This window comes from Euleptes europaea, chromosome 14 (assembly GCF_029931775.1).
Source record: "Euleptes europaea isolate rEulEur1 chromosome 14, rEulEur1.hap1, whole genome shotgun sequence".
NCBI lineage: Eukaryota > Metazoa > Chordata > Lepidosauria > Squamata > Sphaerodactylidae > Euleptes > Euleptes europaea.
The window spans coordinates 51,528,442-51,555,497 of NC_079325.1; the positions used below are offsets into that span (position 1 = coordinate 51,528,442).

The window sequence follows — 27,056 nt, forward strand, 5'->3', positions numbered from 1 at the left end:
GGTTAGGGTTCTGCTGTCGACAGAAGCAATCAATCCATCAGATTCCAAACTAGCCACCATGACCAAGACCAAAGAGCTGTCCAAGGATGTCAGGGACAAGATTGTAGACCTGCACAAGGCTGGACTGGGCTACAAGACTATTGCCAAGCAGCTTGGTGAGAAGGTGATAACCCTAACCCTAACTGTCAACCTCCCTCAGTCTAGGGCTCCATGCAAGATCTCATCTCGTGGAGTTGCAATGATCATGAGAACGGCGATGAAGCAGCCCAGAACTACACGGGGGGAACTTGTCAATGATCTCAGGGCAGCTGGGACCATAGTCACCATGAAAACAGTTGGTAACACACTAAGCCATGAAGGACTGAGATCTTGGAGAGCCCACAAGGTCCCCTTGCTCAAGACAGCACATGTATAGGCCCATCTGCAGTTTGCCAATGCACATCTGAATGACCCAGAGGAGAACTGGGTGAAAGTGTTGTGGTCAGATGAGACCAAAATCGAGCTCTTTGGCCTCAACTCAACTCGCCGTGTTTGAAGGAGGAATGCTGCCTATGACCCCAAGAACACAATCCCCACCGTCAAACATGGAGGGGGACATATTATGCTTTGGGGGCGTTTTTCTGCTAAGGGGACAGGACACTTTCACCGCATCGAAGGGACGATGGACAGGACCATGTATCGTCAAATCTTGGGTGAGCACCTCCTTCCCTCAGCCAGGGCATTGAAAATGGGTCGAGGATGGGTATTCTAGCATGACAATGACCCAAAACACACGGCCAAGGCCACAAAGGAGTGGCTCAAGAAGAAGCACATTAAGGTCCTGGAGTGGCCTAGCCAGTCTCCAGACCTTAATCCCATAGAAAATCTGTGGAGGGAGCTCAAGGTTCGAGTAGCTACACATCAGCCTCGAAATCTTACTGACTTGGAGAGGATCTGCAAAGAGGAGTGGGACAAAATACCTCCTGAGATGTGTGCAAACCTGGTGGCCACCTACAAGAAACGTCTGACCTCTGTAATTACCAACAAGGGTTTTGCCACCAAGTACTAAGTCATCTTTTGCAAAGGGATCAAATACTTATTTCACTCATTATAATGCACATCAATCTCTGACTTTTGTCTTCTGGGTTTCTGGGGGTTTTCCTGTTGTTATTCTGTCTCTCACAGCTACAATAAACCTACCATTACAATTATGGACTGATCATTTCTTCGTCAGAGGGCAAACGGGCAAATTCAGCAAGGGATCAAATACTTTTTTCCCTCACTGTATTTTGTTGCTCGTTTTTTGGAGGCTGCAGAGAAGAGACAAAGGGAGGGGTTTTTAGAGATGGGTCTTATTTAAATTTAATGGTTTTATTGTTCAAGACCTCGGTCTGAGAACAGGGGAAAGAAAGGAAGAAGCCAGCTGGGTGACCTTGGGCTAGTCACAGCTCTCTTAGAGCTCTCTCAGCCCCACTTACCTCACAGGGTGTCTGTTGTGGGGAGGGGAAGGGAAGGTGATTGTAAGCCGGTTTGATTCTTCCTTAAGTGGTAGAGAAAGTCGGCATATAAAAACCAACTCCTCCTCCTCCTCCTCCTCTTCTTCTTCGCTTCTTGAATTGGAATGCTAATGTATGCCGTAACACTTACTTATCCCCAGCATTTTCAGGTTCAGGGTGGGTCTCATCTACTCTGACTGGATCCTCATCTGTGTTCCACTTAGCAATGCAACAGGCCAACTACTGTCCCTTCCACTCTCTTGGCCTTTCAACCCCCCACCTGTAAAACTCTCTCCCATACTAGCTTTGTAAACAAGTTTTTTAAAAGTCACCAGCCAACACAGACTTCATTGCCTTCCCAAAATTATTACAGTTGTCAATTTTGTGTCATCATTTCAGCCCAAATTGGGGGGGGGGGGTAAGGTGCTTTCTTAAGAACATAAGAAAGGTCATGCTGGATCAGACCGAGGTCCCATCAAGTCCAGCAGTCTGTTCACACAGTGGCCAACCAGGGGCCTCTAGGAAGCCCACAAACAAGATGTCTGCAGCAGCATTGTCCTGCCCGTGTTCCAAAGCACCTCATATGACAGGCCTGCTCCTCTGATCCTGGAGAGAATAGGTATGCATCATGACTAGTATCCATTTTTACTAGTAGCATGGATAGCCCTCTCCTCCATAAACATGTCCACTCCCCTCTTAAAGCCTTCCACGTTGGCAGCCATCACCACATCCTGGGGCAGCTTTCCACTCATCATAGACAACTAGGAGATCTGCTTCAAGTACTGCTCGGTAACCATGTACATTTATCTACCTATCAATTTAGGAGACACCTTTGTGCACCTGACAAAGTGGACTATGGTCCATGAAAGCTTTCCCCAAAATAAGTTTGCCTGTTTTTAATATGCACCAGGATTCTGAGTTACTGTTGGTTCAGTGTATCGACTTGTCCAGGGCAAATGGTTTGAGCTATTCTGTGCAGAGAAGTGTCTAATGTCTGTCTGTCTCAAAATGTCTGTCTGTGCTCAAAATGACTAATACTGCCTTTGTATTGCCGCAGCTATCAACTAACTAAACTTGATTTGTTCGCAGGAAAAGAAAAGCGCCAACAGTGGAGAAAAAAACCTTTCCAACTTGGTGCACAGTTTTGCTTCCTAGGCAAAGTTTATGCACCAGACAAGCACACGGGGATTCTTCTGCATCGCTGCCCACACTGAATTTGTCAGGACAGATTTCCACGAGGCTTCAGTGAAGAACAGAAAGGGCAATTCAATCTGATGCCGCACGTTGCCCTGGGCCTGGAGCTGCCTATCCAAATCGGATATGCAATCCATTAGCCCGAAGCCTGAGCTTTACCCTGCCTTCCAACTCTCTCTCACACACAATCCAGCTCTACTCAGACGATTATATCACACAAGAAGAAGTGTCCATGTGTCCCTGCTAAAGGCACAGATTCCAAAATTGGGACTCCTGCACTCTTCCGTCTCTTAGGGCTGCCATGCACTGCAGAGTCCTGCGTCTGCTCCCCCTTCTTAGGGGAAGAAACTGAGGATCTTTACACGGGTGGGCCCTTTCCAACAAGACGGTGAGGTATCAAGAGCAGAGAGGCAGTTCCCAAAGGCAGTTGGGGGGGGGGGGGAAGGGAGAAACGGACAGCAGGGCTGGCAAAGCCAGAAAACCAGGGAAGGGCTTGTTAACAGCCAGTGTGGTATAGTGGTTAAGAGCAGTGGTTTGAGCGGTGGATCCAAATCTGGAGAACCAGGTTTGATTCCCCACTCCTTCACAAGAGCGGCAGAAGCTAATCTGGTGAACCGGGTTGGTTTCCCCTCTCCTCCACATGAAGCCAGCTGGGTGACCTTGGACTAGCCACAGCTCTCTTAGAGCTCTCTCAGCCCCACCCAAGAACACAAGAAAAGCCCTGCTGGATCAGACCAAGGCCCATCAAGTCCAGCAGTCTGCTCACACAGTGGCCAACCAAGTGCCTGAACCCCTCAGAGGTCTGCACCCTAGGCGACCACCTAGGTTGCCTAATGGTAGCACCGGCCCTGCGCGGAGCCAGAGAAGGGCAGCCTCCCCACAGCCAGCCCGGCCGCCGCTCGCCTCCTCTCCCTCACCTGGGTCCCGCAGGCTGAGCCACGTGGCGAGGGAGACACAAAAGGGTCTCTGTTGTGGGGAGGGGAAGGTGATTGTAAGCCGGCTTGATTCTTTCTTAAGTGGTAGAGAAAGTCGGCATATAAAAAAACACTACTACTCTTCTTCTTCTCCTACCACCACCACCACCACCATGACCGTGGAGCAAAGCAGCAAGAAGTGGGGGCCAAGTGAGACAGAGGGTCTGCGAACTGGATGCAGCAAGCGCTTTGCAGCACAGGCAACAACTGACAACAGGAGGAGGAAATTTGTGGAGGGACAGGAAAGGGCATAACAAAGCATAACAGGGAGGGGAGGGGAAAAGCACAAAGTCCAGGAGAGTAACAGTTGCCCACTGAGAGGCAGCAGCTCAAGGCCTCAGTCTGGCTGGTGGGCTTGAATAGTCCCAAGGCAAAAGATCAGAAAAGACATCTATTCAGAGGAGCAAAATGCATTGTGCCTTTAGAAGTGTGGGCACAGTGCGTGTCTGCGCCATTAGAAGTGTGGGCAGAGTACATGTTTGTGCCATTAGAAGTGTGGGCACAAAGCAGTTGGCATACCATCACTTCCCTTGGCCAGGTCAATGATCTGGCCCTTCCAGATCCAAAGAAGGAACCCCGCTCCACCAGCCACCCCATACAACCTGAACGCTTCTGTGATACAGGTACCCCCTCAACCACAGAGCTAAGTAAAGACCCTCAAGATGATGCAGCCCTCAGTCTTTGTTCCCAGTCGAAAGACATCATTTGGGTAGGGGTGGAAGAGAAACATGACGTGCCCTAACATCTGCATTCATTCACAAATCCCTGCGAAAATAATAAATGGCCAACTAGATAATTTTTGTGATGCACTGAACTGATAAATACCTACACAACACCAAACCACGTCCACTGCGATTACAACTACGGCAATCTTTCCTTCTAAAAATACGTATTTGGATTTGGGCTTCATTAAAAACTCTTTTACCAAGTTAGAAATAAAAAGATGACTGCTCCCACCTGCTTGCAACGAGGCACAAAAAACACCCCCTCGGAAAGCGCCAGGGCTGCTTTATTAACAGACTGGCTAGGAAGTTTGGTCTGGGAGAAGTTTGTGACTCACTTAATCTTTTGAGAAGCCAGCACGCTGACATATTCCGCCTCTGAAGGAGCGAGGATGAGCAGGCTGTTCCCGCGGCTGCCAATCCGAGCCGTCCTCCCAATTCGGTGGATGTATTCGGCAAGCGAAGCTGGAGGATTATACTTCAAAAGGACAGAAAGGAAAGGGGAGAAGAGGCGGGTAGGGTGGGGTGGAGGGAAAGAAGGAATTAACAGATCACGCAGGCTGTTAATTATAACAAAGCGCTTGGACGGAGTCTGTTCTGAAAACCAGTCCCCAAACCCAAGCCCGCAGAGCTCCCCTTCCAGCAAAGACGAAAGAACAAAATTGCTTCTCGGCGCCCATCACATTCACCCCCCCCTCAAAACCATCATTCAATGCTACAGCCATAACAAGTTCTTCTGACATGTGAATATGACACATTGGCCAAGCTGAAGATAATAGGACAGTTTCCGCCGTCTCGGTGTGTCTCTTCACCATTTTCTTTTTCTAAAATAAAAATTCCATTCTACGCAGGACTCATCCGTGACCCATTTGCCTCTCTCCTGAAGGCGCAAGGGCTGCTTGCCGTCAGCTTGGGACAAATAAGAAGCTGCAGGTGTTTCCTTAAAATTGCATCAGGGCTGAAATAGATTTCTCTTTGCTTAGTGCTTTCAGCGCAAGTGACTCGGTTGTAAAACACCAACAAGCAAACTGAGAAAGGCACGGTGAGGGGGGGGCGTTCACACTTTTGTGTGTATGGACAACATTGTAAGAGCACACTTGAAAATGGGGAAGGTAAGAAGTATGCTCGCTAACATGTATATCCATGTATGTGTACACTGGTCCACACGCATCACACAATAACTGTAGCCCAACAGGATTACCTAACAGAAGGGGAGGGGCTGTGGCTCCATGGTAGAGCATCTGCTTGGCATGCAGAAGGTCCCAGGTTCAATCCCCAGCATCTCCAGTTAAAGGGACCAAGCAGGTAGGTGATGTGAAAGACCCCTGCCTGAGACCCTGGAGAGCTGCTGCCGGTCTGAGTAGACAATACTGACTTTGATGGACCAAGGGTCTGATTCAGTATAAGGCAGCTTCATGTGTTCACCCTTGTGTGATGCTGAGGATTGATGGCTCTCTCACATGTATTTCAAGAACAGAATCAAAGCAGAAAACTTACCTGAACGATCCAGGTGACCTGTGGGAGGTCTAGTCCTCGAGCTGCAACATCCTTTGAAACAGAAGAAAACAAATTCATTAAAATTATTTAAAATAACATTCTACATAAATGAAAAAGAGCTGCTGGACCATGAGACAAGCTTCCTAGAGTAACTGAGATAGCTCAAGCAAGTGATCCAAGGCGTATTATTTGTTTAAATTAATTTATACCTTGCCTTTCTCCTCAATGGGGACCCAAAGTGGCATACATAATTCTTCTCCCCTCCATTTTATCCTCGCAACAAGCCTGTGAAGTAGGTCAGGCCGAGAGTGTGTGGCTGGCTCAAGGTCACCCAGTGAGCTTTCATGGCACAAGTGGGGATTCAAACCTGGGATGTCCAGAAACTAGCTCAACACTGGGGCAGCCCAATCCTAAGAGGGGGGTAGTTTGAGGGTGATGGAGAGTGGCGCAGCCACAGAGGATTCCCCGCCACAAAACAAAAATTAAAATAAAAGAAAAATAAAATGTAATCAAAGGGGCTACACCACCAAAAAAGGTGTCATAGCCTCCTGCTGCAAGAAGAAGAAGAGTTGGTTTTTACATGCCGACTTTCTCTACCACTTAAGGGAGACTCAAACTGGCTTACAATCACCTTCCCTTCCCCACAACAGACACCCTGTGAGGCAGGTGGGGCTGAGAGAGCTCTAAGAGAGCTGTGACTAGACCAAGGTATTGCCCTCTTGCCCTCTTTGGCTAAAGAGGCAAAATCTTTTTAAAAAAATAAACAAACATATTATTACAGTTCATATGGAGCTTGCTTCTTTTAAAGTTACATTTTAGTAATACACTTCTTGGAGCTACATTATTCAATCTTCTCTATATATCTTCATCTCTAATAACAAACTGATTATAAAACATTTATCACCTACATCTTACTTCTTCTGTTTAATTTTATTCCTATTTCAGGTATATAATTAAAAAAAAACATTCAATTTTCCCTTAAATTCTGAAACTGGTCTGGTATGTACAAAGGATGTTAGTTTTGCCACGTCGCATATTCAGATAGCTTATTCATCCTTTCATTCAAATCTGGATATTCCTCGGCCTTCCATTTTGCTGCATACACTACTCTTGCTGCTATCACCATGTACTTGAATAATTTGCTATATTTTATTGCAGGGGTGGGGAACATCAGGCCCGGGGGGCCGTTTAAGGCCCGCGAAATCATTTGGTCTGGCCCTTCGTTGGTCCTGACAAATTAAGTACAGCAGTAACAAAAGGCATAAATATATATAAATAGTTTATCCAAGCCACTATATAGTATCTTTAAAAATGCAGTAGTATATACAAAGCACAGATATATCACACCACCAACAGAATATAATTTGTTAACGCAAAACAATACAATGAGGGAACCTTTTTCCCCCTTGCAGAAGAGTCGTTAGCTATGGAGCTGCTAGGACTGCCCAAGAAACTGTGTTAACCCTTTCCCACCCAGGCCGTGGAGAAACATATTCCCTCTGTACTACAAGAGTGCTGGGGGAAGAAGTGGCGACAATGGAGGGGTTAAAGGGGGAAAGGCCAGAATGTGGGGGGGGGGGGCAGTTCTTAGCCAGTGTGTCTTCATTTCACCCCTGCAGGCGGAGGTAGCAGGAGCCGGCTGTAGATTCTGGCCCCGAACCTGCGGAGCAGGAGCAAATCCAGCGTGAGGCTGGACGTCTATGCCCGGCTGGTGCAACAGACCATCCTGTGCCACCAGGTGGGCGAGTGTGCCACCTGTTGGATGCCTGCCCACGCAGGGGGGGTCGTCTGGGGCAGCTGCCTGCTTGGGGCTTGGTAGGCTAATTTTTAAGTTGATAATTTTGTATGGCCCGTGAATGATGTTATAAATATCCAGTTGGCCCTTGGCGGAAAAAAGGTTGCCCACTCTTGGTCTACCAGATCCCATGATCCCCTCCCCTCCAGTTTGTAGTTAGATCAGAGAGATTCTGCTCACATCTCAATAAAACACTGCCCTATCAAAATCTTATATTCTATGTGCAGTAAGATAAGCACAATCCTCAAATTCCTCACTGCCATCACCCCACTGACTGAACCAGGAGTGTGCCTCTGGAGAGTTCAGTGGCCTTGACTGTTAAAAGGCAGAGGAGCAGAGCCAGTACAAAGTGTGGCAACCCTGCAAAGCAACATTCCTGTTGTGTCCGATTTTCTGTATCTTGGCTTACCAAAAATAATTAGTTTATGAAATACAGTTCCCTGCTTACCAGGATGCTTTTTGCTGTAAACCAAGCAATTTCCCCTTCGATTGTCTAGGGGTGTGTCTCTGTGTGGTGATTCTTTCCTTCATAATCTAAAGCCTGACCTACATGTGCAGCTGAATGAGGGTTTAGGTAGGGTTGTCAACCTCCAGATGAAGCCTGGAGATCTCCTGGAATTAGAACTGATCTCCAGGAGACAGAGATCAGTTCCCCTGGAGAAAATGGCTGCTTTGAAGGGTGGACTCTGTGACATTATACCCTACTGAAGTCCCACCCCTCCCCACACACCCCTCCCTCAGTTCCACAGCCAAAATCTCCAGGTATTTTCCATCCCAGAGTTGGCAATCCTAAATTTGGGGGAGGAGGGCATTAGAGGATCAAGAACAAGAACCAAAGAAAAAATAGGAACATGTATTGGAAGTGACAGGTGATCATAAAAGGTGCTTTTCACACATGGTGAATAATGCACTTCCACTTTCAATGCGCTGTACAACTGGATTTTATTTTGTCAAATGGCAAAATCCACTTGCAAACAATCGTAAAGTGAACTGAAAGTGGATTGAAAATGCATTATTCAGCATGTGTGAAAGCACCAAAATGGCAGAATTTGGAATGTGTGGCTTCAGAACCTGAGGTTCTGCAACTCTAATACACCTCACTTTGAAAGTGTCTCCTTTCAACTTACGCAGGGGGTGGGGTGTGTGTGGAATGCCTATACTACATGTGATTAACAATAGCCTAGAGAAGAAATTTCATTTTTTTTGCATGCTAACCATAATAACCAATCTAGTCCAATTTAACCAATCTTTGCTCCACTTCTGCTTGCCTTTTGTGGTGCCAAAAAAAAAAAAAAAAGGATTTAAATTGGATTTGACCGATCGCTTGAGCTTATTAGATGCTATTATGCCAAGATATTGGATTCAGTTTTAAAGAGCCGGCAAGTAAGAATGGGGATTTATTACACCCAGCAGCGATAGGCTGGAGCTGCCGCCTGTTCCCAGTCCACTTGATGAAGCGGATACACTGCCAAAAGAGGTTATTAGTTTAAGCAGATCAATGCACAACACCATGCTAAGCAGTAATGAGTATGCAAATGCATCATCACTCGTTAGAGCACTTCGCCACCCCGGCTTCCCGCTCTTCTGGCGCAATTATAGCCAGCTGCCTCCGAACACTCCGCAGCCCCCCCCAACGCAGTCACAATCGGACACACACGCACGCCCCCCCCCCAAACTTTGGCACCCCCATTTCTACTGGTGCAATGTCATGACTGCAAGTGTGTATCTAAATCCCCCCTCGGCACATTCCTGGACCTTAAATTCTAAGGGTAGCTATTAGACATCAATAATATAATTTCATTTGTCTGAAGGTCATGGCCAAAACAACAACAACAAAAACAGGTGTTAAGCCGGAATTTCAGGTAAATGGGAAATTTCTGGTGTTCTTTTCCCCAAACAGACACAAAGTTAACGTGGAAGCTGGGTAGGGTTGCCACCAGCGGGAGGTTTTTTGGGCGGAGCCTGAGGAGGGTGGGGTTTGGGGAGGGACTTCAACGCCATAGAGTCCAATTGCCAAAGCGGCCATTTCCTCCACGTGAACTGATCTCTATTGGCTGGAGATCAGTTGTAGTAACGGGAGATCTCCAGCTAGTACCTGGCGGTTGGCAACCCTAGCTGACCTTGATGGATAGGGTTGCCAGGTCCATCTTCGTCACCGGCAGGAGGTTTTTGGGGCGGAGCCTGAGGAGGGCAGGATTTGGGGAGGGACTTCAATGTCATAGAGTCCAATTGCCAAAGCGGCCATTTCCTCCAGGTGAACTGATCTCTATCAGCTGGAGATCAGTTGTAATAGCAGGAGATCTCTAGCTAGTACCTGGAGGTTGGCAACCCTAAAGCTGGAGCCAGAGGTAAGTCTTGAACTGGATGCAGACACTTACTGGGCAGAAGGTCCAGTTTGATGAAAAGGAAGTGACAGTAAAAGGCCAGGTTCCTAGTATATATAATCAAGCACGGCCAATTCAGAGGCTTCGTACTGCCTGCCAATCTCAGGGGCTGATGTTGCTCATTGCTATTCACTTCTGTGCCTGAAAGGGATCCTGAAGAGGACTTCGCACGAAGTACAAAATAGTATCTCTAAGCTAGGCCCCAGCCTCAAACCATGAAGTTCCCATGTCCCCCCACCTCTGGCTCCTGTTGGAGAAAAATAAAATAAAAAAAGGCTGTTGGCGTGATGTCACTTCCAGGGAACATCGGAAGTGATGTCAGTGCTCTCAAGAAATCGCCAGAAACTCTACGGTTTTACCACAGAGTTTCTGGTGATTCGTAAAGATGCGTGATGTCACTTCAGGGTTCCCCTAGAAGTAACGTCATGCCGTCATTGACAACTGCCCCCTCCAGTCTCCTGCTGGTTGCCAAACTATGCCTGGCAACCCTACATGTTCGTGACTCTAATATCCCCCTCATAACCATAATCAGGCCCCAGATATTGGGCTTTGGGCTTCCCGTGGACAAGCCATTAAAGATACCTCCCATTTAGGGTTGCCAGCTCCAGGTTGGGAAATACCTGGAGATTTTAGGGGCGGAGCCTGAGGAGGGCATGGTTTGGGAAGGGGGGACTTCAATGCCATACAGTCCAGCTGCCAAAGTGGCCGTTTTCTCCACGTGAACTGATCTCTATTGGCTGGAGACCCATTGTAATAGCGGGAGATCTCCAGCTAGCACCTGGAGGTTTAGCAAAAAGAAGCACCGAAAACTAACAGGTCAAGCTGTGTAAATAAATAGTAACCGGCTCTTGCAACATATGCAAATTAGTGATGTTATTATTTACATGTGCAAAAACATACAAAGTTACAACAAGCAGTACAATGGTGTACTTATAGTAGCTGGTTGCTACTCAAAGGAAGTCAATCTCAATTGACAACAACTTTACAAGGTAAGTACAAACACTTATCGTTTTTTAAAGTCTTTTTCTTTTTTCAGATGAAAATTTTGAAGCATAATTGAAGCTGAAGCAAGACGGAGCTGGGAGCGTCCTCCGGATGAAACCAACGCTTTCGCTGTTAAAAACAGCTTCTTCAGCCAAAAGCCTCACAAAATACTTATCTTCATAAAGCAATAAATTTTCTCAGCTTTGTCTGTCTCGTTCCTCTCTGCACCTAGCAGGCTGCTTGAGTGGTATCGTCGTTTGCACATGTAAATAATAACATCACTAATTTGCATATATTGCAAGAGCCGGTTACTATTTATTTACACAGCACCTGGAGGTTGGAAACCCAACTCCCATTTTACAGGCCAGCCACTGAGAATGATATTTGGGGTCAAGAGGCCTGGTTGCCCCAGTGCTGGCCCTCACATATTCTTTTGTGCTAAGGAAAGGGAGCCAAATCAACAAGGCCTGCTGTACCAAGATACGAAGGCAACCGATGCTGCAAAACCTTTGGCAGGGCTTCAGCATTAGCAGGTTCGGGGCTTGCCAAGGACCCAAACGACCAAGAGATGGGCCTAACGTAGTGACCTACTGAGCGCCCTGAGAGAGCCCCTTGCAGAAGAAGGGGACAGCAGCGTGCAACACCAGCCCCTCTGACTGGCAGGCAGTACCAACCCTCTGGATTGGCCAGGCCGGGTATAAATAGTCAGAGCCCCTGTGCCCGCCGAATCCAGCTATGGCTGGAGCGTCCTCTCTCCAGCAAGGCAGGAGACTAACTGGAAGCGTGGGCGTTCCTCGCCCCGAGTCAGGAAGTAGTTTAAAATTAAGTCCTGCCTCTCCAAGCAATGGGACGAGAAACACCCAAAGCTCAAGATGACCTTCCTTCAGAGCGGGGACAGCAGCGTGCAACACCAGCCCCTCTGATTGGCAGGCAGTACCAACCCTCTGGATTGGCCAAGCCGGGGATAAATAGTCAGAGCCCCTGTGCCTGCCGAACAGAGCAGGCCTTTCCGCCTGCTGCATTTCAGGCTTCGGTTTTCATTTTGGCCCGCGGTCTGGCTAACAACTTCAGGGACCCCCCTGTTGGGGAACAAGCTCTCTTAACTCTGGACCCGGGGACAACCGCCCTCACACCCAGCTGCAGCGCCCAAAGTCCGCCGCGGTCTCAATTTAGGGGAAAGAAATCCGATAAAGTTGTTTTTGAAAGGCACTGGGCGGCGAGGCCTTGAAAGCCTCGGTCTTGACAACTGGCAGCCGACATGAGGCCTGGAAGTACAGATGGAAGGCAGCTCGTTCAGGTGCCAGGCTGTCAGTTGGATTAAAATGACTCATTTATTTACCAAAAGAAGCGCGCAAAGTGCTTTAGCTAAACAGGGGGAGTGAGAAGGGCGGAGAGGGCCAAGAGGAGGTAGGAGCTCTCGCGCCTTTCCCAGCCTGCCAAGAGTCATTACAGCCGAGCGTGGAAAGCCATCAGCGGGGAAGGGACCCCCGTCGGCCGGGTGACAGATTGGACTGCGTAATCAGAGGAGGCAGGGGGGAAGCGCGGAAAGCTGTCAGAGGGCGAAAGCGTTTGGCCGCACCCGCCAGAAAACTGGCAAGACGAGTTAGCGTGACGGATTTAACAAGCAAACGCATCTCCAAAATGATCTTCCCTCGCTGCACTTGCTTCTAAAAAGGGGGACCTCTTCGAGAAAACCAAGCAAAAACTTTGCTGGAGGAGAAAGGCATTCGCAGAAGAATATATACGTACACACGGCTATTGCCAATTCCTTGGTTTTTGAAAGCTGCTGTTGATTTAACAGTTCAAATACAGACGTGGACCCAGTCAGAAATTGGCTGAAGGCAGGCATCTTTGTAAATGTCTGACGTAAACTCTTGAGGAGGTCTGAAGAGTGGGTCGCATACATTTCTCAGAAGAAGGCCCGAGACAAAACAAAAAATCCCCCTCCGCCGCTATGTGGTGGCCGAACACAGTAAACGGATTATGCGCTTTCAGAATTCTCTCACACCTGCCACCCTGTTTCATGGCAGAGCTGGCCCAGCTTGCCTCCGACTCTGCGGGCATCACAAAAACCTGAATTTCTGGCCAGTTTCTGGCTGTTTCCCACCATCTTCTTGAAATGCGAGAAGGAAAACAAGGTCAGCCCTCTGCTAAAGAGGGCCCCTTAAATATTAAAATACCTGACGTGAGTATAACCTTTTCTGTTTCCCAAGATACGTTCACAAAACCAGGAAGAGCTAGCCCAGCAACCATAACATGAGATAAGGCGAGGTGATCACTTCCTAAGGCAGGGATGGATTGGAAAGTAAAAACGGCTTAGGAGAAAGCTGGGTGGCCGGGATTATGGGCAGCGATCACCTGTTATCTTCTAACGAAGGATGGGTCCCCAGTGTTCCTGCCAATACTTCCCTTGGTGCCTGCCACGTTTTTCAGAAAGTGGGCAAATCCATTGTAAGGCAGGGCTTGTTATTGGCTCTTTCATTCAAATGATAGGGTTTCCCATTGGTGTAACTGGGGATGGAGGTTCAGCCTTTGGCTCCGTCCCCCACTGCAGCCATTTTAGTATTTGGCTCTGACCCCTGCGGCAGCCATTTTGGGGTAGAAGAAGCAGCGTTGGTTTTTATATGCCGACTTTACCACTTAAGGGAGAATCAAACCGGCTTGCAATCACCTTCCCTTCCCCTCCCCAAAACAGACACCCTGTCAGGTAGGTGGGGCTGAGAGAGCTCTAAGATACCTGTGACTAGCCCAAGGTCACCCAACTGGCTTCACATGAAGGAGTGGGGAAACCAACCCGGTTCACCAGATTAGCATCCGCAGCTCATGTGGAGGAATGGGGAATCATCTGATCTGGAGAACCGGGCTTGATTCCCCACTCCTCCACAAGAGCGGCGGAGGCTAATCTGGTGAACTGGATTTGTTTCCCCACTCCGCCACATGAAGCCAGCTGGGTGACCTTGGGCAAGTTACAGTTCTATTAAGAGCTCTCTCAGCCCCACCTACTTCACAGGGTGTCTGTTGTGGGAAGGGGAAGGGAAGGTGATTGTAAGCCGGTTTGAGTCTCCCTTAAGTGGTAGAGAAAGTTGGCATATAAAAACCAACTCTTCTTCTGCTTCTTCAATGGCCAATCTGCCCCTGTCAAGAGGTGCCCTGACAGTGCTTACTAGGACCAGCCAACAACAAGCGTGGGAAGACGGAAGGCTGATTGCTTGTGATACCCAAGGACATGGAGTAGCAGTAGGTTCAGGGCAGATAAAAGGAAGCAAGCCTTTACAAAAACCCACAAATTAATTAGGAACTCCCAGACACAAGGCGCGACAAGGGCAATCAATTATTTCTAAAAAGGGTTAGGCAAAATCATGCAGGATAGGTCTGTCAATGGCTGTTAGTTATGATAGCTAAAGGGAACCACCATGTTCAGAGGCAGTGTACCTCTGAATGCCGACACTGGGGACAATCGACAGCAGAAGGCTGCCGCTTTTGCCAGCTTCACCGACACATCTAGTTAGAAGCATGCTGGGTCACATGGACTTATGATCTGATTCGGAAAGGCAATGCTTAGCTATACACACACACACTCACACACACACAGACTTGCAATTTTCCAATCAAAAGAAGCCCGCCGAAGAGGCCCGAATGTAAGCAAGGAAAACCACACAGTGCCAGTCCAACAACCACCAGAGGCAGCCAGAGCTTCTCAGCCCTAATAACTCCCGATTGCTGCAATTTACACATTCGCAGTAAGTAGCCATCACCAAGACGCGCCTCTTTCCCAGGCCAACAGCTGGTATGATTAGAGAGCAAATTGTGTACTGATGCAGCAGCCTGAAGCGCCAAGAGGTCAGAAGCCAAAAAGGCAATCAGAGGAAGCAGAGAAACATCAGCAAGGGACGCTCTGGCTGCCCACCTGCCCTTGAAGGAGGCTTGAAGAGCAAACTGCAGCTCTTTTATAACAGCACAGGTTGCCGCCAGGGTAATAATGAGGACTAGCCGCACTGCATTGCAGCCACGGGATTTAAAAATCTGGGCTGTGCTGCCCTCCTCCGGAAAATGGTGGACAACTCTTACTCAGAATTAGTCCCATGCGCCTCCCTACCAGACGCCAAAACAAATTGGCTTCAATTGTGTTTGGAAACTTACAGTGCAGAGTAAAACACCAGCCTTTGATTGCAGGAAGTCCTGGAAGATAATTGTCCTCTCCTGGGGGATGGGGTGGGGAGAGAGAGAAGGGTCACTTGGGCTTGCAAATAAAATTAACAAATAGATGGAAAAAATGCAAAGATTATGGAGGATTTGTGTTGTGCTCATGAAATCTTTGGGTTCTGTCAATATGTAGAGGCTAAGAAAGAGAACATTATACAAACTAAAAAAGAGTGGTTTAGCGCTCCAGACTAACTATTTGGGATGGGGACCTAACTTTCACTTACTCTAGTTCATGAAGTGCTATGTATCTTGAGGGCAACATATAAACAAGTACATTAATTAAAACTTGATTGTGGGGAGAGGGTAATATTATGTGTTTATTTACTGTGGCTTTTTGGGATGTGAAAGGGATGAAGGAGAAGACATAACTGTGGTGACCCTCCTAACAAACAGAGGTGGTTTGCCATTGCCTGCCTCTGCATAGCAACCTCAGTCACCTTTGGTGGTCTCCCATCCAAGTACTAACCAGGACCAACCCTGCTTAGCTTCCAAGATCTTATGAGATCAGGCTAGCCTAGGCCTTCCAGGTCAGGGCTTCCTATATTTAGGGTCAGTTACTATAATATTCAAATTTTAAAAATGATTGACGCTATCTAAAAGACAGAAGAAGGTAAATCTTTGGGGCAGCAACCTGTTTCACTACGTAGCAACCGTCTAAGCTAGAAGAAGAGTTGGTTTTTACATGCCGACTTTCTCTATCACTTAAGGAAGAATCAAATCGGCTTACAATCACCTTCCCTTCCCCTCCCCACAACAGACACCCTGTGAGGTAGGTGGGGCTGAGAGATCTCTGTGACTAGCCCAAGGTCACCAAGCTGGCTTCATGTGTAGGAGCAGGAAAACAAATCCAGTTCATCAGATTAGCCTCCGCCGCTCATGTGGAGGAGTGGGGAATCAACCCAGATCAGAGTCCGCCGCTCTTAACCACTATACCATGCTGGCTACTTAGTAAAGCACATAAATTTCTAAACCATAACAGCTAAAAAAGGATAAACTGGTGGCCAACCCTAGTGCCAGGGTAGGGCTGATCTCCTCACTATCCAGATGAGCCAGGATGTGTCACAGGAAGGAAAGAGATGAGATCCTCCCTCAGCCAGAACCAGGATAAGAGAGCAGCTCACCAGCGACAGCCGCCGTGCCCAGCAGTACCATATGGGAACCGCAATTTAGCTCCATTAATGCTCTTAATTTGAAGACATCGAGTGCTAATTACACACTGGGTACTAAAAGGCAAAACCCTTCCCTTGGTGCCAGCTTCGGAGCAGTGTTTTGGTTGCCTTAACAGCTGGTCAGGTTTGAGTCGGGCCAGGCCCGCCCTGCTTCGCCTCTTGCGGGTGGAAGAGAGGCCAGGATGCAAGGGCACGCAAGGCACATGTTCCGGGGCTCGGCAGGACGGGAACAAACAGCCGATCCTTCACCTCTCGCTGTAGGGCAAAGGGCTGTTTTGTTCACCGTCTGCGGTGCCACAAGGAAACGCAGCCAGGCCTCGTCAAGGTTAAGGAGAGCGTTGTGGAAGAGTTCCCGAGCCACCGGTCCACTCCCCTCTTCCTTTCCCTTCCTACAGGGGTCAACCAGTTCATTCCCAGCATGGTGTATGGGTTAGAGTGTCAAACTGGGATCTGGGAGACCCAGGTTGGAGTCCCCCACTCTGCCATGAAAGCTTGCTAGGTGACCTTGGGCCAGTCACACACCTACCTCACAGGGTTGTTGTGAGAATAAAATGGGGGAGAGAAGAAACGTGTAAGCTCACTGCCAGAACAGTGTCGACTGTAAGCTTGAGAATCCCGAGTCGTTTGGGGATAAGACCAGGATAAGAACAAGCATTTTGGGGGGGGGGGGGGGAGCCTGCAGCACCAAACAGAATCTTCGGAAACATTTCTCAAAAGTGGGAGGAGGAAAGGAAAAGAGGTATAGTGGTTGGGAGGGGTGGACTCTAATCTGTATAATCGGGTTTGATTCCCCACTCCTCCCCATGAGCAGCGGACTCTAATCTGGTGAACCGGGTTGGTTTCCCCCATTCCTACACATGAAGCTGGGTGACCTTGGGCTAGTCACAGTTCTCTTGGAGCTCTCTCAGCCTCACCTACCTCACAAGGTGTCTGTTGTGGGGAGAGGAAGAAAAGGTGATTGTAAGCCGGTTTGATTCTCCTTAAAAGGTAGAGAAAATCAGCTTATAAAAAACAACTCTTCTTCTAACCTTTTCAGCCAATAAATTTTTTATCACCCCCACCCTCCTCTGGCTCACCTCTTGCTTCATGTCACCGTGCAGACGCTGGAACGTCACAGGGGAAGGGGGAAAGAGAGGAGGCTCCAAGCCTTCCACCTCCTGTCCCTCGGCCAGGACTTTGCGGAAGAGCATGTGATGAAACTCCACCTGCTCACAGCTGGAGAAAAAGATGATCACCTTGTTGCGTTTTTCAAACTGTGGGGATAACGGACACACACAGATACAAGATCAAGGCTGTGTGGATGCGGCACACATAAAGAAACAAAACTCCACAGAGCACAGCACATGGCACATTATCCAACCTGAAAATACATTTTTAGTTGTTTTTAAAAGGAGAGGGCAGGAAGCCATATTAACTTAAGTGCTTATCCATGAAAGCTCATGGGACAGCCAAAGCTAAGCTTTCAGTTCTAGTCTTTCTTGCTTGCCTGGCACAAGATGCTCATTCAAATCCTCCCACAACTTAAATCAATGTGTGATATTTAAGGGTCTTCGTTCCAATTGGGTTAAAGAATCGTCTGAAGAGGGTTTGGCTCCTAGGAATAGGGGCACATTCACACACACACCTCCACATACACATTCCTTTTTAGAACCTGCAATTTGCCTTGAACACATGAAGCTGCCTTATACTGAATCAGACCCTTGGTCTGACCAAGTCAGCATTGTCTGCTCAGACTGGCAGCAGCTCTCCAGGGTCTCAGGCGGAGGTCTTTTGCATCAGCTACTTGCCTACTCCCTTTAACTGGAGATGCTGGGGATTGAACCTGGGACCTTGCCTACTCCCTTTAACTGGAGATGCTGGGGATTGAACCTGGGACCTTCTGCATGCAAAGCAGATGCTCTGCCACTGAGCCCGGCCTTTGGCAAAGGAGAGCAGGGTAAAAATGTAATGAAAAAAATTAAAACTGTCCCCTAGTAGGGAGACTCACCTTGCACTTCCCGAGGATGAATGCGGCCAGCGTCACAAGCCGCAGTTTGCTTGGGACCACCGTGACATGCTGCTGCAGTTGTTCCGGCACGGCAAAACCGTCACCTTCCACCCTTGCGGGAGGGGCCCCAACAGCCTCCGCTAGGCACGCTTTTGCCTCGGGAGCACTCGAGCCCCCCGATTCTTCCACGACGGAGATGCAGGCTGGATCGTGCAAGCTGATATTGGCTAATCTCGCAACTCCTGTTGCAAACACACACAAAGGCAAAACTTCACTTCCCGGCTGAATGAAAAACTCCACCCGCTTGAAGAGACCAAAAGAAACCAAAGTCATCCACCATCACTCTTTTAAATATTTACAAAAAGTGAATCTGTTTTGAATACTGCTCCCATATGTTCAGCCTTTCCCTCCTAAATCCCACCTGCCACTTGTGCTCCCCCCCTTTTTCCTTGCTCCCCCCAAATAAAGCAGTCCCCCACTCTTATATTCTCCCCCCACCACTGTCTCATACTCCCTCCTTAAACCTACCTGCTTACTTCTTCTATTGTTGGGCACCAATTTTGGGTCTCTGTAGCCAAACCCAAAATCCCACCTGAAGTTCTTTTCTCCCTGGTGCCATCTGTGGATTTGCAGTCATTGCTGCCTCTTTTTTGGGTGTGTGTGTGTGTTTTAACCCCCTTTGAAGTTTTCAGAATTCCCAGTTTTACAGAAACTTCAGTCCTAGTGTAGATTTGTTTTGATCTGCAAGTTAGGGGAATCTGATATATGATGATATTTAGCACAGACAGAGCAGATTCCAAATGTATTCAGCACTTCACACAGAATCACTCAGAAATCTCTACCACACCTCTGTAAGGTAAGCCTATGGCTTTGGAAATGTGGGAATGAGGGCTAGGGAGTTCACAGCGTAGGAGAAAATTGAACAGTCAGCAGCTCACAGCCACTGGCTGATAGCTAGATCCAAGTAGTCCCCCCCTGAGAGGTAGAGAGTACAACCCCCCCTTTTTATTTTATTGTCGGTTACCAACTTTCTATGGATTTCGTATTTTATGGTTTTTATTGTATTCATATGTTAACACTTGTCGGTAGTTGCCCTGAGCCCGGCTGTAGCCGGGGACGAGGGCGGGATAAAATACCCAATAAATAAATAAATTTACGCCAAAATTCTCATCTGCACAGGCACTCTTTTTGCACTGGAGCTGGAAATAAATAAATAAACTGCCATCCCCATTTCTCTTCCACCTCTGGCCAATGACATAGAAGAAGAAGAGCTGGTTTTTATATGCCGACTTTCTCTGCCACTTAAGGAAGAATCAAACCGGCTCACAATCACCTTCCCCTTCCTCTCCCCACAACAGACAACCTGTGAGGTAGGTGGGGCTGAGAGAGCATTTGACAGAAATTTACCACACAATATAAATAATTTTAAATTAAAAAATTGTTCTCAGGACCAGGTAAAAATTATTTTAAACTGGAGGCTCTATTATGCTTACGTGAGAACAGTATAAGTTATGAGGAGTTTGATATGGAGAATATCAAAATTGTGTTATTAAAATGTTTTTTGTTTTAAGTTTAATAAAAATACAGAAATGGACAATAAATACAGTAAACTTTAGAATTTTTCGGGATATAAGATATATTCACACCCAGGGTAGACATACATATTTTTGTCAATATAACTGAACAGTAGATAAGACTTGTGAAGCATTATTGTAATCCCCCATCATGCCCAACCCTTTTTAAAATGTCCACTCCTTTATTTTTTTGAAAATAAAAATTTTAAATTAAAAAAATTGTTCTTTCTAAAAAATTATAAATAGTTACTCTCTTTAAAACCACTCTGGCTCTTATTCTGTTTGCTGCCAGGGCAAACAGTGACATTCTGTAGGTAACATATAAATCCGTGTCTGATAAGAAGATCCGTTTTTCAGATTCAGAGCTAAGTTTACACCTTTCAGTAACCCATCTAAGAACGTCCCCAGCAGTCACATCAACGAAAAGATGGCCACCAGCATGTCGCTTACCGTCCGTAAGCGTGGCTGACAGCAACACGTTCTGTCGCTTCTCATTGTCCGCGTTGACAGCATTCAGGATCGCAGCAACAGCCTTCTCAAAACCCTGGTCCAGGATCCTGGCGAAAGCAGAGGGCGTGATCACCCAGAGCACGAGGCGAGAAGAGTTGGTTTTTATTTGCCAGCTTTCTCTACCACTTAAGGAAGAATCAAACCGGCTTACAATCACTTCCCCTCCCCACAACAGACACCCTGTGAGGTAGGTGGGCCTGAGAGAGCTCTAAGAGAGCGGTGACTAGCCCAAGGTCACCCAGCTGGTTTCATGTGGATGAGTGGGGAAACCAATCCGGTTCAGCAGATTAGCGTCCGCCACTCATGTGGAGAAGTGGGGAATCAAACCTGGTTTTCCAGATCAGAGACCACTGCTCTTAACCACTACACCACCCTGGCGAGGAGGCACCCAAGCCTCATGCTATTCAGAAGCCCCCTCTGCCGCCAATGTGTTGCATGCAAGAGGGGTAGGAGAGAAGATGCTCCGGCCTCCTTACTGGCAGATCTCCTTACCTATCGGCCTCGTCCAGGATCAGCCACCGGATCTGGTGGAAATGAATGCATTTAGTGGACTTGATGTGATCCACCAGGCGACCAGGAGTGGCAATCAGTATATTGATTCCTTTGCGCAGCCTGTTTTAAAGCAAAGAGAGACAAAAAAAGCTCACAAAAATGGGACGGAAGGATGGATAGTTGTGCAATGGGCCAGTGGAAATCTCAAACCAGCTGCCTTGTACCCCACATTCCTGCTTCAGACCATGAAAACACACGAAGCTGCCTTACACTGAATCAGACCATGGGTCCATCGAGGTCAGTATTGTCTACACAGACCGGCAGCAGCTCTTCAGGGTCTCAGGCTGAGGCCTTTCTCATCCCTCCTACCTTGTCCTTTTAAATGGAGATGCTTGGGGTTGAACCCGGGACCTTCTGCATGCAAAACAGAGGCTCTTCCACTGAGCCACAGCTTACTCTGTTTTCCTTCATTTTATCCTCACAATGACCCTGCGAGGTAGGTTAGACTGAATGTGTGTGACTGGCCCAAGGTCACCCGCAAGGTCCCATGGCAAAGTGGGGATTTGAACCTGGATCGCCTAAACCCTACTCCGACACTCTAACCAGTGAACCCCATGGGCTTTCCTATTTGGTTGTAAGCAGCTTTCTAATTGCCCAACTCTGTTTTGATGGGATGTTCAGACTGCATTAAATTCCAGAAGCAAAAATATTTCTTAAAAATGTCCCTCTCCAAGAGACCCGCATTCTTCTGCAGGCCCTTCAACTGTCTGCTCACAAACACAAATGCCTGCAAGAGATCTGGAAGGAGAGGCAGACGGGGAGGCTGGGAGAGAAGGAACTTTACAGGCATCGACAGGGATCATCTGCTAAGAAAGCTCATCAACATTTTAAAACTAGAGAGATGTGAACACACTCCCCGCTGCCCGAGCTGTCCGCTTGCTGTAAGATCTCCGACGGGGGGTGCTCACAGCCTGATCCAAAGTCACCAGCCTCCCTCCCCACTCCAAAAGGCACTCCGGGAGACAGTGACAGATGAAAGGGGCTGGAGCAGAAAGGGAGAGAGACAGAGCTTGAGAAGAGAAAAGGCGGGCTTGTGAAGCTGGAGTCCCACCTGGCCTTTTCCGATTTCTTCTTTTCTCCTCCCATCAGCACGCCGGGCACAATCCAGGTAAAGGGCTAAACGGAGCAGGAGAGGAAAGGGGAGAAAGAGTGAAACTTGGGGAAAAAACATTGGGCTAAAACGATAAACTGTGCTCTAATCTGAGGAACCCCGGGGCTCCCCGATGAGCAAACCGATGACAGGAGACAAGCTTCCCTGAAAGGCAGCAGCTTGCCGCCATTACCCATCTTTCCTGGCACTGCGCCACTGCAGGGGAGTACTGGGTAAGCAGGCATGTGCCCCATATACAGCTAGGCATAAGGGGCCTGGCTGGAGCCCAGCATGAACTGAGCATGCAGCCGAGGACATACGCAGAATCTCCTACACGACACTGGGATCCTTCAGCCGGCGAGCGCCAGTGAGTGGGATTTTTTGGCGATGGAAAGCATGGAAAACGCAGGCTCTGTTCAGAGAGCCAGGGAACACAGGGGTTGGCAGGTTGGCTGAATACAGCCTGCAGCAACTTTCCATCCTTCAGGCCTTCATCTGTTTCCTGAATCATAGAATATAGAGTTGGAAGGGGCCATACAGGCCATCTAGTCCAAGCCCAATGCCGGATCCGCCTAGAGCAGTGGTTCCCAAACTTTTTGGGCCACTGCCCCCTTGGTTCCACAAACTGAACTCCAGCACCCCCTACCCTATCCAACAACACAGTTGAAGGGGCCCACCTCTAGTGCCCCCCTAGGTAATCCCACTGCCCCCCAGGGGGTGATGCTGCCCACTTTGGGAACCACTGGCCTAGAGCATCCCTGGCAAGTGTTTGTCCAGCCTCTGCTTAAAGACTGCCAGTGAGGAGGGGCTCCCCACCTCCCTAAGTAGCTGATTCCACTGTTGAACAACTCTTATTGTAAAAGTTGGTTTTTATATGCTGACTTTCTCTGCCACTTAAGGGAGAATCAAACCGGCTTACAATCACCTTCCCCTCCCCACCACAGATACCCTGAGAGGTAGGTGGGGCGGAGAGAGCTCTAAGAGAGCTGTGACTAGCCCAATATCTCCCAGCTGGCTTCATGTGGAGGAGTGGGGAAACAAACCCAGTCCCCCAGATCAGCTTCCACCACTTACCACTACACCACGCTGGTCTGAATTTTCCAATCGTCAAAGTTCGCCTCGCTCTCCTCGCGCGTTTTCTGGATTCATGTTTAGCCAGCATCCAGAAAACGCGGGAAGAACTTGCAGAAACATGCAGGGAGAGCGAGACAACCTCTGATGGTTGGAAAATGCAAGCACAATCAAAAGCAAAGCCCTGAAGTAATCAGTGCCGCGACTGTGAGGAAACAGCCATGCTTAAATGGACAGTAGCTCTTGGGAGAGACCGTCACCTGCCCAAGACACTGAAGAGCTCCCGCCAGGTGAGCGAGATGCTCAGACTCAGCAGAAGCCAGCTCCGCCATTCGAGGGAAGACCGTGTCCCATTGGAATCCGCAAACAAGGACTCAGAAACTTTGCCTTAGCTGGTGGCTCACTCACCCCTGAAGGAGACCCGCTTATGAGCTCCACCAACCGGGGTGATTTTACTGCTCTCCACAGGGAGCAGACCCCTCTCAGACCGGGGTTGCAACACCTGCTGTCACTGAGGTTTTGCCCCAATTTACGCCTCCTTCCAAGACAGGACCCATCCCAGGCCTCCCGGCCCACCTTTCTTCTATTGTTGGTGACCAACTTTCTCCAGTGGGGAGGGGCCTTAGTTACAGGGGAAAGGAGAGCCAGTGTGGTGTAGTGGTTAAGAGCAGTGGTTTGGAGTGGTGGACTCTGATCTGGACAGCCGGGTTTGATTCCCCACTCCTCCACATGGGTTTGACACACCACTCCTCCACATGAGCAGCGGATGCTAATCGGCTGAACCAGGTTGGTTTCCCCATTCCTCCACATAAAGCCAGCTGGGTGACCCTGGGCTACACAGCTCTCTCTGAACTCTGTCAGCCCCACCTACCTCACAAGGTATCTGTTGTGGAGAGAGGAAGGGAAGGAGATTGTAAGCCGGTTAGATTCTCCTTAAAAGGTAGAGAAAAGTAGGGTATAAAAACCAACTCTTCTTCCACCACTGTTAACCACTAAACCACACTGACCTTGGGCTAGTCACAGCTCTTAGAGCTCTCTCAGCTCCACCTACCCGACAGGGTGTCTATTATGGGGAAGGGAAGGAGATAGTAAGCCGGTTTGATTCTTCCTTAAGTGGTAGAGAAAGTCGACGTATAAAAACCAACTCTTCTACTTCTATGTCAGGCAGCGGTGGCTGCACTCTATTGTCGAACGCCATCTTGGAATTTTAACTACTGTTGTTTTTAGAATTGTTAAATGGATACTTATTGGATTCTGCATTTTATGGTTTTATTGTATTTGCATGTTGATTTGTTGGCAGCCACCCTGATCCTGGCTGTGGCTGGGATAAAAATCTAATAAATAAACCCCACTGCCCGAGAGCCTCACTGGAGCCAGCTGACCTCCCTAGACTGGATCCTCTCAGAGTAGGGGTTCAAACACACTTCTGCGGTTTTACCCCCCCCCCCTTCCTCCAAGGGGCTCTGGGAGAGGAACATGGCTCTACCCTCCTCCATTTTATCCCCTCACAAGAACCCTTGTGCCTTTCTTATGTCTTCCCAGGATGTGGCCACAAGTGACTATGTGGCCATGTTTTTGCAACAAGCAATGAGGATTCGTGAACACTATTGTAAACAGGAAGAGGTGAACTTTGTTGAGTGAAACTGTACAATTAAGTTCTCAGCGGATGTTGTTTATGCCAATAAAGGTTTTTGACAATGAAACTGCTGCCCTGCAATGGCCTTCCAGATCTACACCCCACTGCATGTCTTGCCAGACGGCAGCTGCAGGGGTGGAACCCAACAGAAAATCTGAACCGATCCTCACCTTCAGCAGTTTCTGGATAGTCTGAAAGCTCTGGAGGGCCAGCTGCAGAAAGCAAAAGGTTGGATCAGAAGAATAAAACAGACAGGGTCATTTTGAGCACTGCTTTCCTTAGCATAACGCTGACCCTCTTTTGACACAGAGCACAGGTTGAGTGGGCCCCGACCCAACTTGTCCTCTGTGACCAGAGGGCTCTGAACTGAGGGCTCCGGGGCCGGGGTCCCAGGGCCCCACCCTCTGTCCTGCCGTGGCAGATTGCAAGCCGAAGGCCCAGCTGGCCTGACCTCCGTCGTGTGCTCCGGCCTCACCACAGCAGGCAGCCAGAGGATGCTACTGCAGCTACCAGTCCCACCAAGGTCAGGTGACTCGAGGTCAGGGTCCCACTGGGTCCTGTAAAAATGACTCTGGTTCACAGAACGCCGACCTCAATGGCTCTCCAACAAGGCCAGTAATAGTAACAGGGCTACACACAAACACATAACACACATATAATGGAATGGGTCAGGAAGGCACCTTTAGAAAGGGACCAGGGCTGTAATCTATGCCCCTGTGTCTAGTGAAGGGTTGCCAGATCCTCGCAGGGGGATTCAGTATCAGACTCCGCTTGGGGCCCCTTCCCCTGGCGCCGTCCAGTGGGAGTCTTACCAGACTTAAAATAAGGCCAAGGCCTCAATGGCACCAGCATGAGGTCACTTCTGGTAGTGACAGCATCACACTGACGACGGCAAGGGAGACGCTCTGGTATTTGGGCAAAACTATAAGGTAAAAGCTGCTTCTACCATAGAGTTTTTACCCAAATACCAGAGCATCTCCCTTGTCATTGGGGATGTGATGATGTCACTTCCAGAAGAGACATCATCAGGCCTAGGCCTCATTTTAACCCAGGTAAGATTCCCCATGGCGCAGAGTGGTAAGCTGCAATACTACAGTCCAAGCTCTGCTCACAACCTGAGTTCGATCCCGACGGAAGTTGGTTTCAGGTAGCCAGCTCAAGGTTGACTCAGCCTTCCATCCTTCCAAGGTCGGTAAAATGAATACCCAGCTTGCTGGGGGTAAGGGAAGATGACTGGGGAAGGCACTGGCAAACCACCCCATAAATATAGTCTGCCTAGTAAACGTCAGGATGTGACGTCACCCCATGGGTCAGGAATGACCTGGTGCTTGCACAGGGGACCTTTACCTTTAAGATTCCCCTACCCCCATCAGTGACGTGGGGGGACCTGGCAACCCTAGTTAGTATGATCTCTTTATTGTATGTAGTATCTTGCTGTACTTTATGCTTTTTTGCAATGCAATTTCTTATACAATGTATCAGGTCTAATTGTTTCTGATTTTTGTAATCATAGTCCTATTGCATTGCTTATTAGATGTATCATGCTAATCGACCACATCACTCGAGTCTCCATGAGAAAGGTGGGATATACATAAATAAGCCAATCAAATAAAAATAACATGCTTGCTCTTGGTGCTTTCATGGGCCACTCTCTACTTCCAAAAGGCAAGGCTGCACCCTCCATGGCCTGGGCCACAAAAACTCAAGATTCTGAACTTCCACTTGAAAGGGAGAGTCTCATTTTCTCGAGCCCAGTTAGCCATGCAACCAGCATCATTAGGGCCTTACGACCAGCAGATCTTCAGCAACTTACTTCTCGGGTTGGGACCAGGACAACGGCGTAAGGCCCATCACTACGCTGTGGAAATGAGGGAGAAGAAGGCAGAATGAGAGGCCAAATGAGACTCAGCAGAACATCACCAAACCCAGCAGCAGGGGTAATGAGATTATTCTAACTCTCTGCAGTTCTTTATATGCAGTCCCTTTGAGTAGCCACACTCTTCATTGCTGTGATGCAAAAAAGGATTCCCAGAGAATGATAAACCCACACGAACCTATCTGATACTGAATCAGACACTTGGTATGTACTGTCTACTCTAGACAGAAGAAGAGTTGGTTTCTATGCCTCGCTTTTCTCAACCTTTGTGTGTGTAAAGTACCGTCAAGTTGCTTCCGACTCATGGCAACCCTATGAATCAATGTCCTCCAAAACGTCCTATCCTTAATAGCCTTGCTCAGG

General features: G+C 48.4%; 1 protein-coding gene across 1 annotated transcript in view; it reads right to left on the reverse strand.

Moving 5' to 3' along the window:
- Positions 1-27,056, reverse strand: part of DDX31 (DEAD-box helicase 31) — a 77,913-nt gene that overhangs the window by 40,208 nt on the left and 10,649 nt on the right. The window contains exons 7-16 of the mRNA XM_056860164.1: positions 26,631-26,675; positions 24,988-25,029; positions 22,072-22,136; positions 20,961-21,080; positions 20,409-20,515; positions 18,385-18,626; positions 17,474-17,650; positions 15,166-15,225; positions 5,863-5,913; positions 4,704-4,843 (exon numbers count right to left, since the gene is read on the reverse strand). Coding sequence (XP_056716142.1) covers positions 4,704-4,843; positions 5,863-5,913; positions 15,166-15,225; positions 17,474-17,650; positions 18,385-18,626; positions 20,409-20,515; positions 20,961-21,080; positions 22,072-22,136; positions 24,988-25,029; positions 26,631-26,675 — 1,049 coding nt within the window. The remainder of the gene's footprint in view (positions 1-4,703; positions 4,844-5,862; positions 5,914-15,165; positions 15,226-17,473; positions 17,651-18,384; positions 18,627-20,408; positions 20,516-20,960; positions 21,081-22,071; positions 22,137-24,987; positions 25,030-26,630; positions 26,676-27,056) is intronic.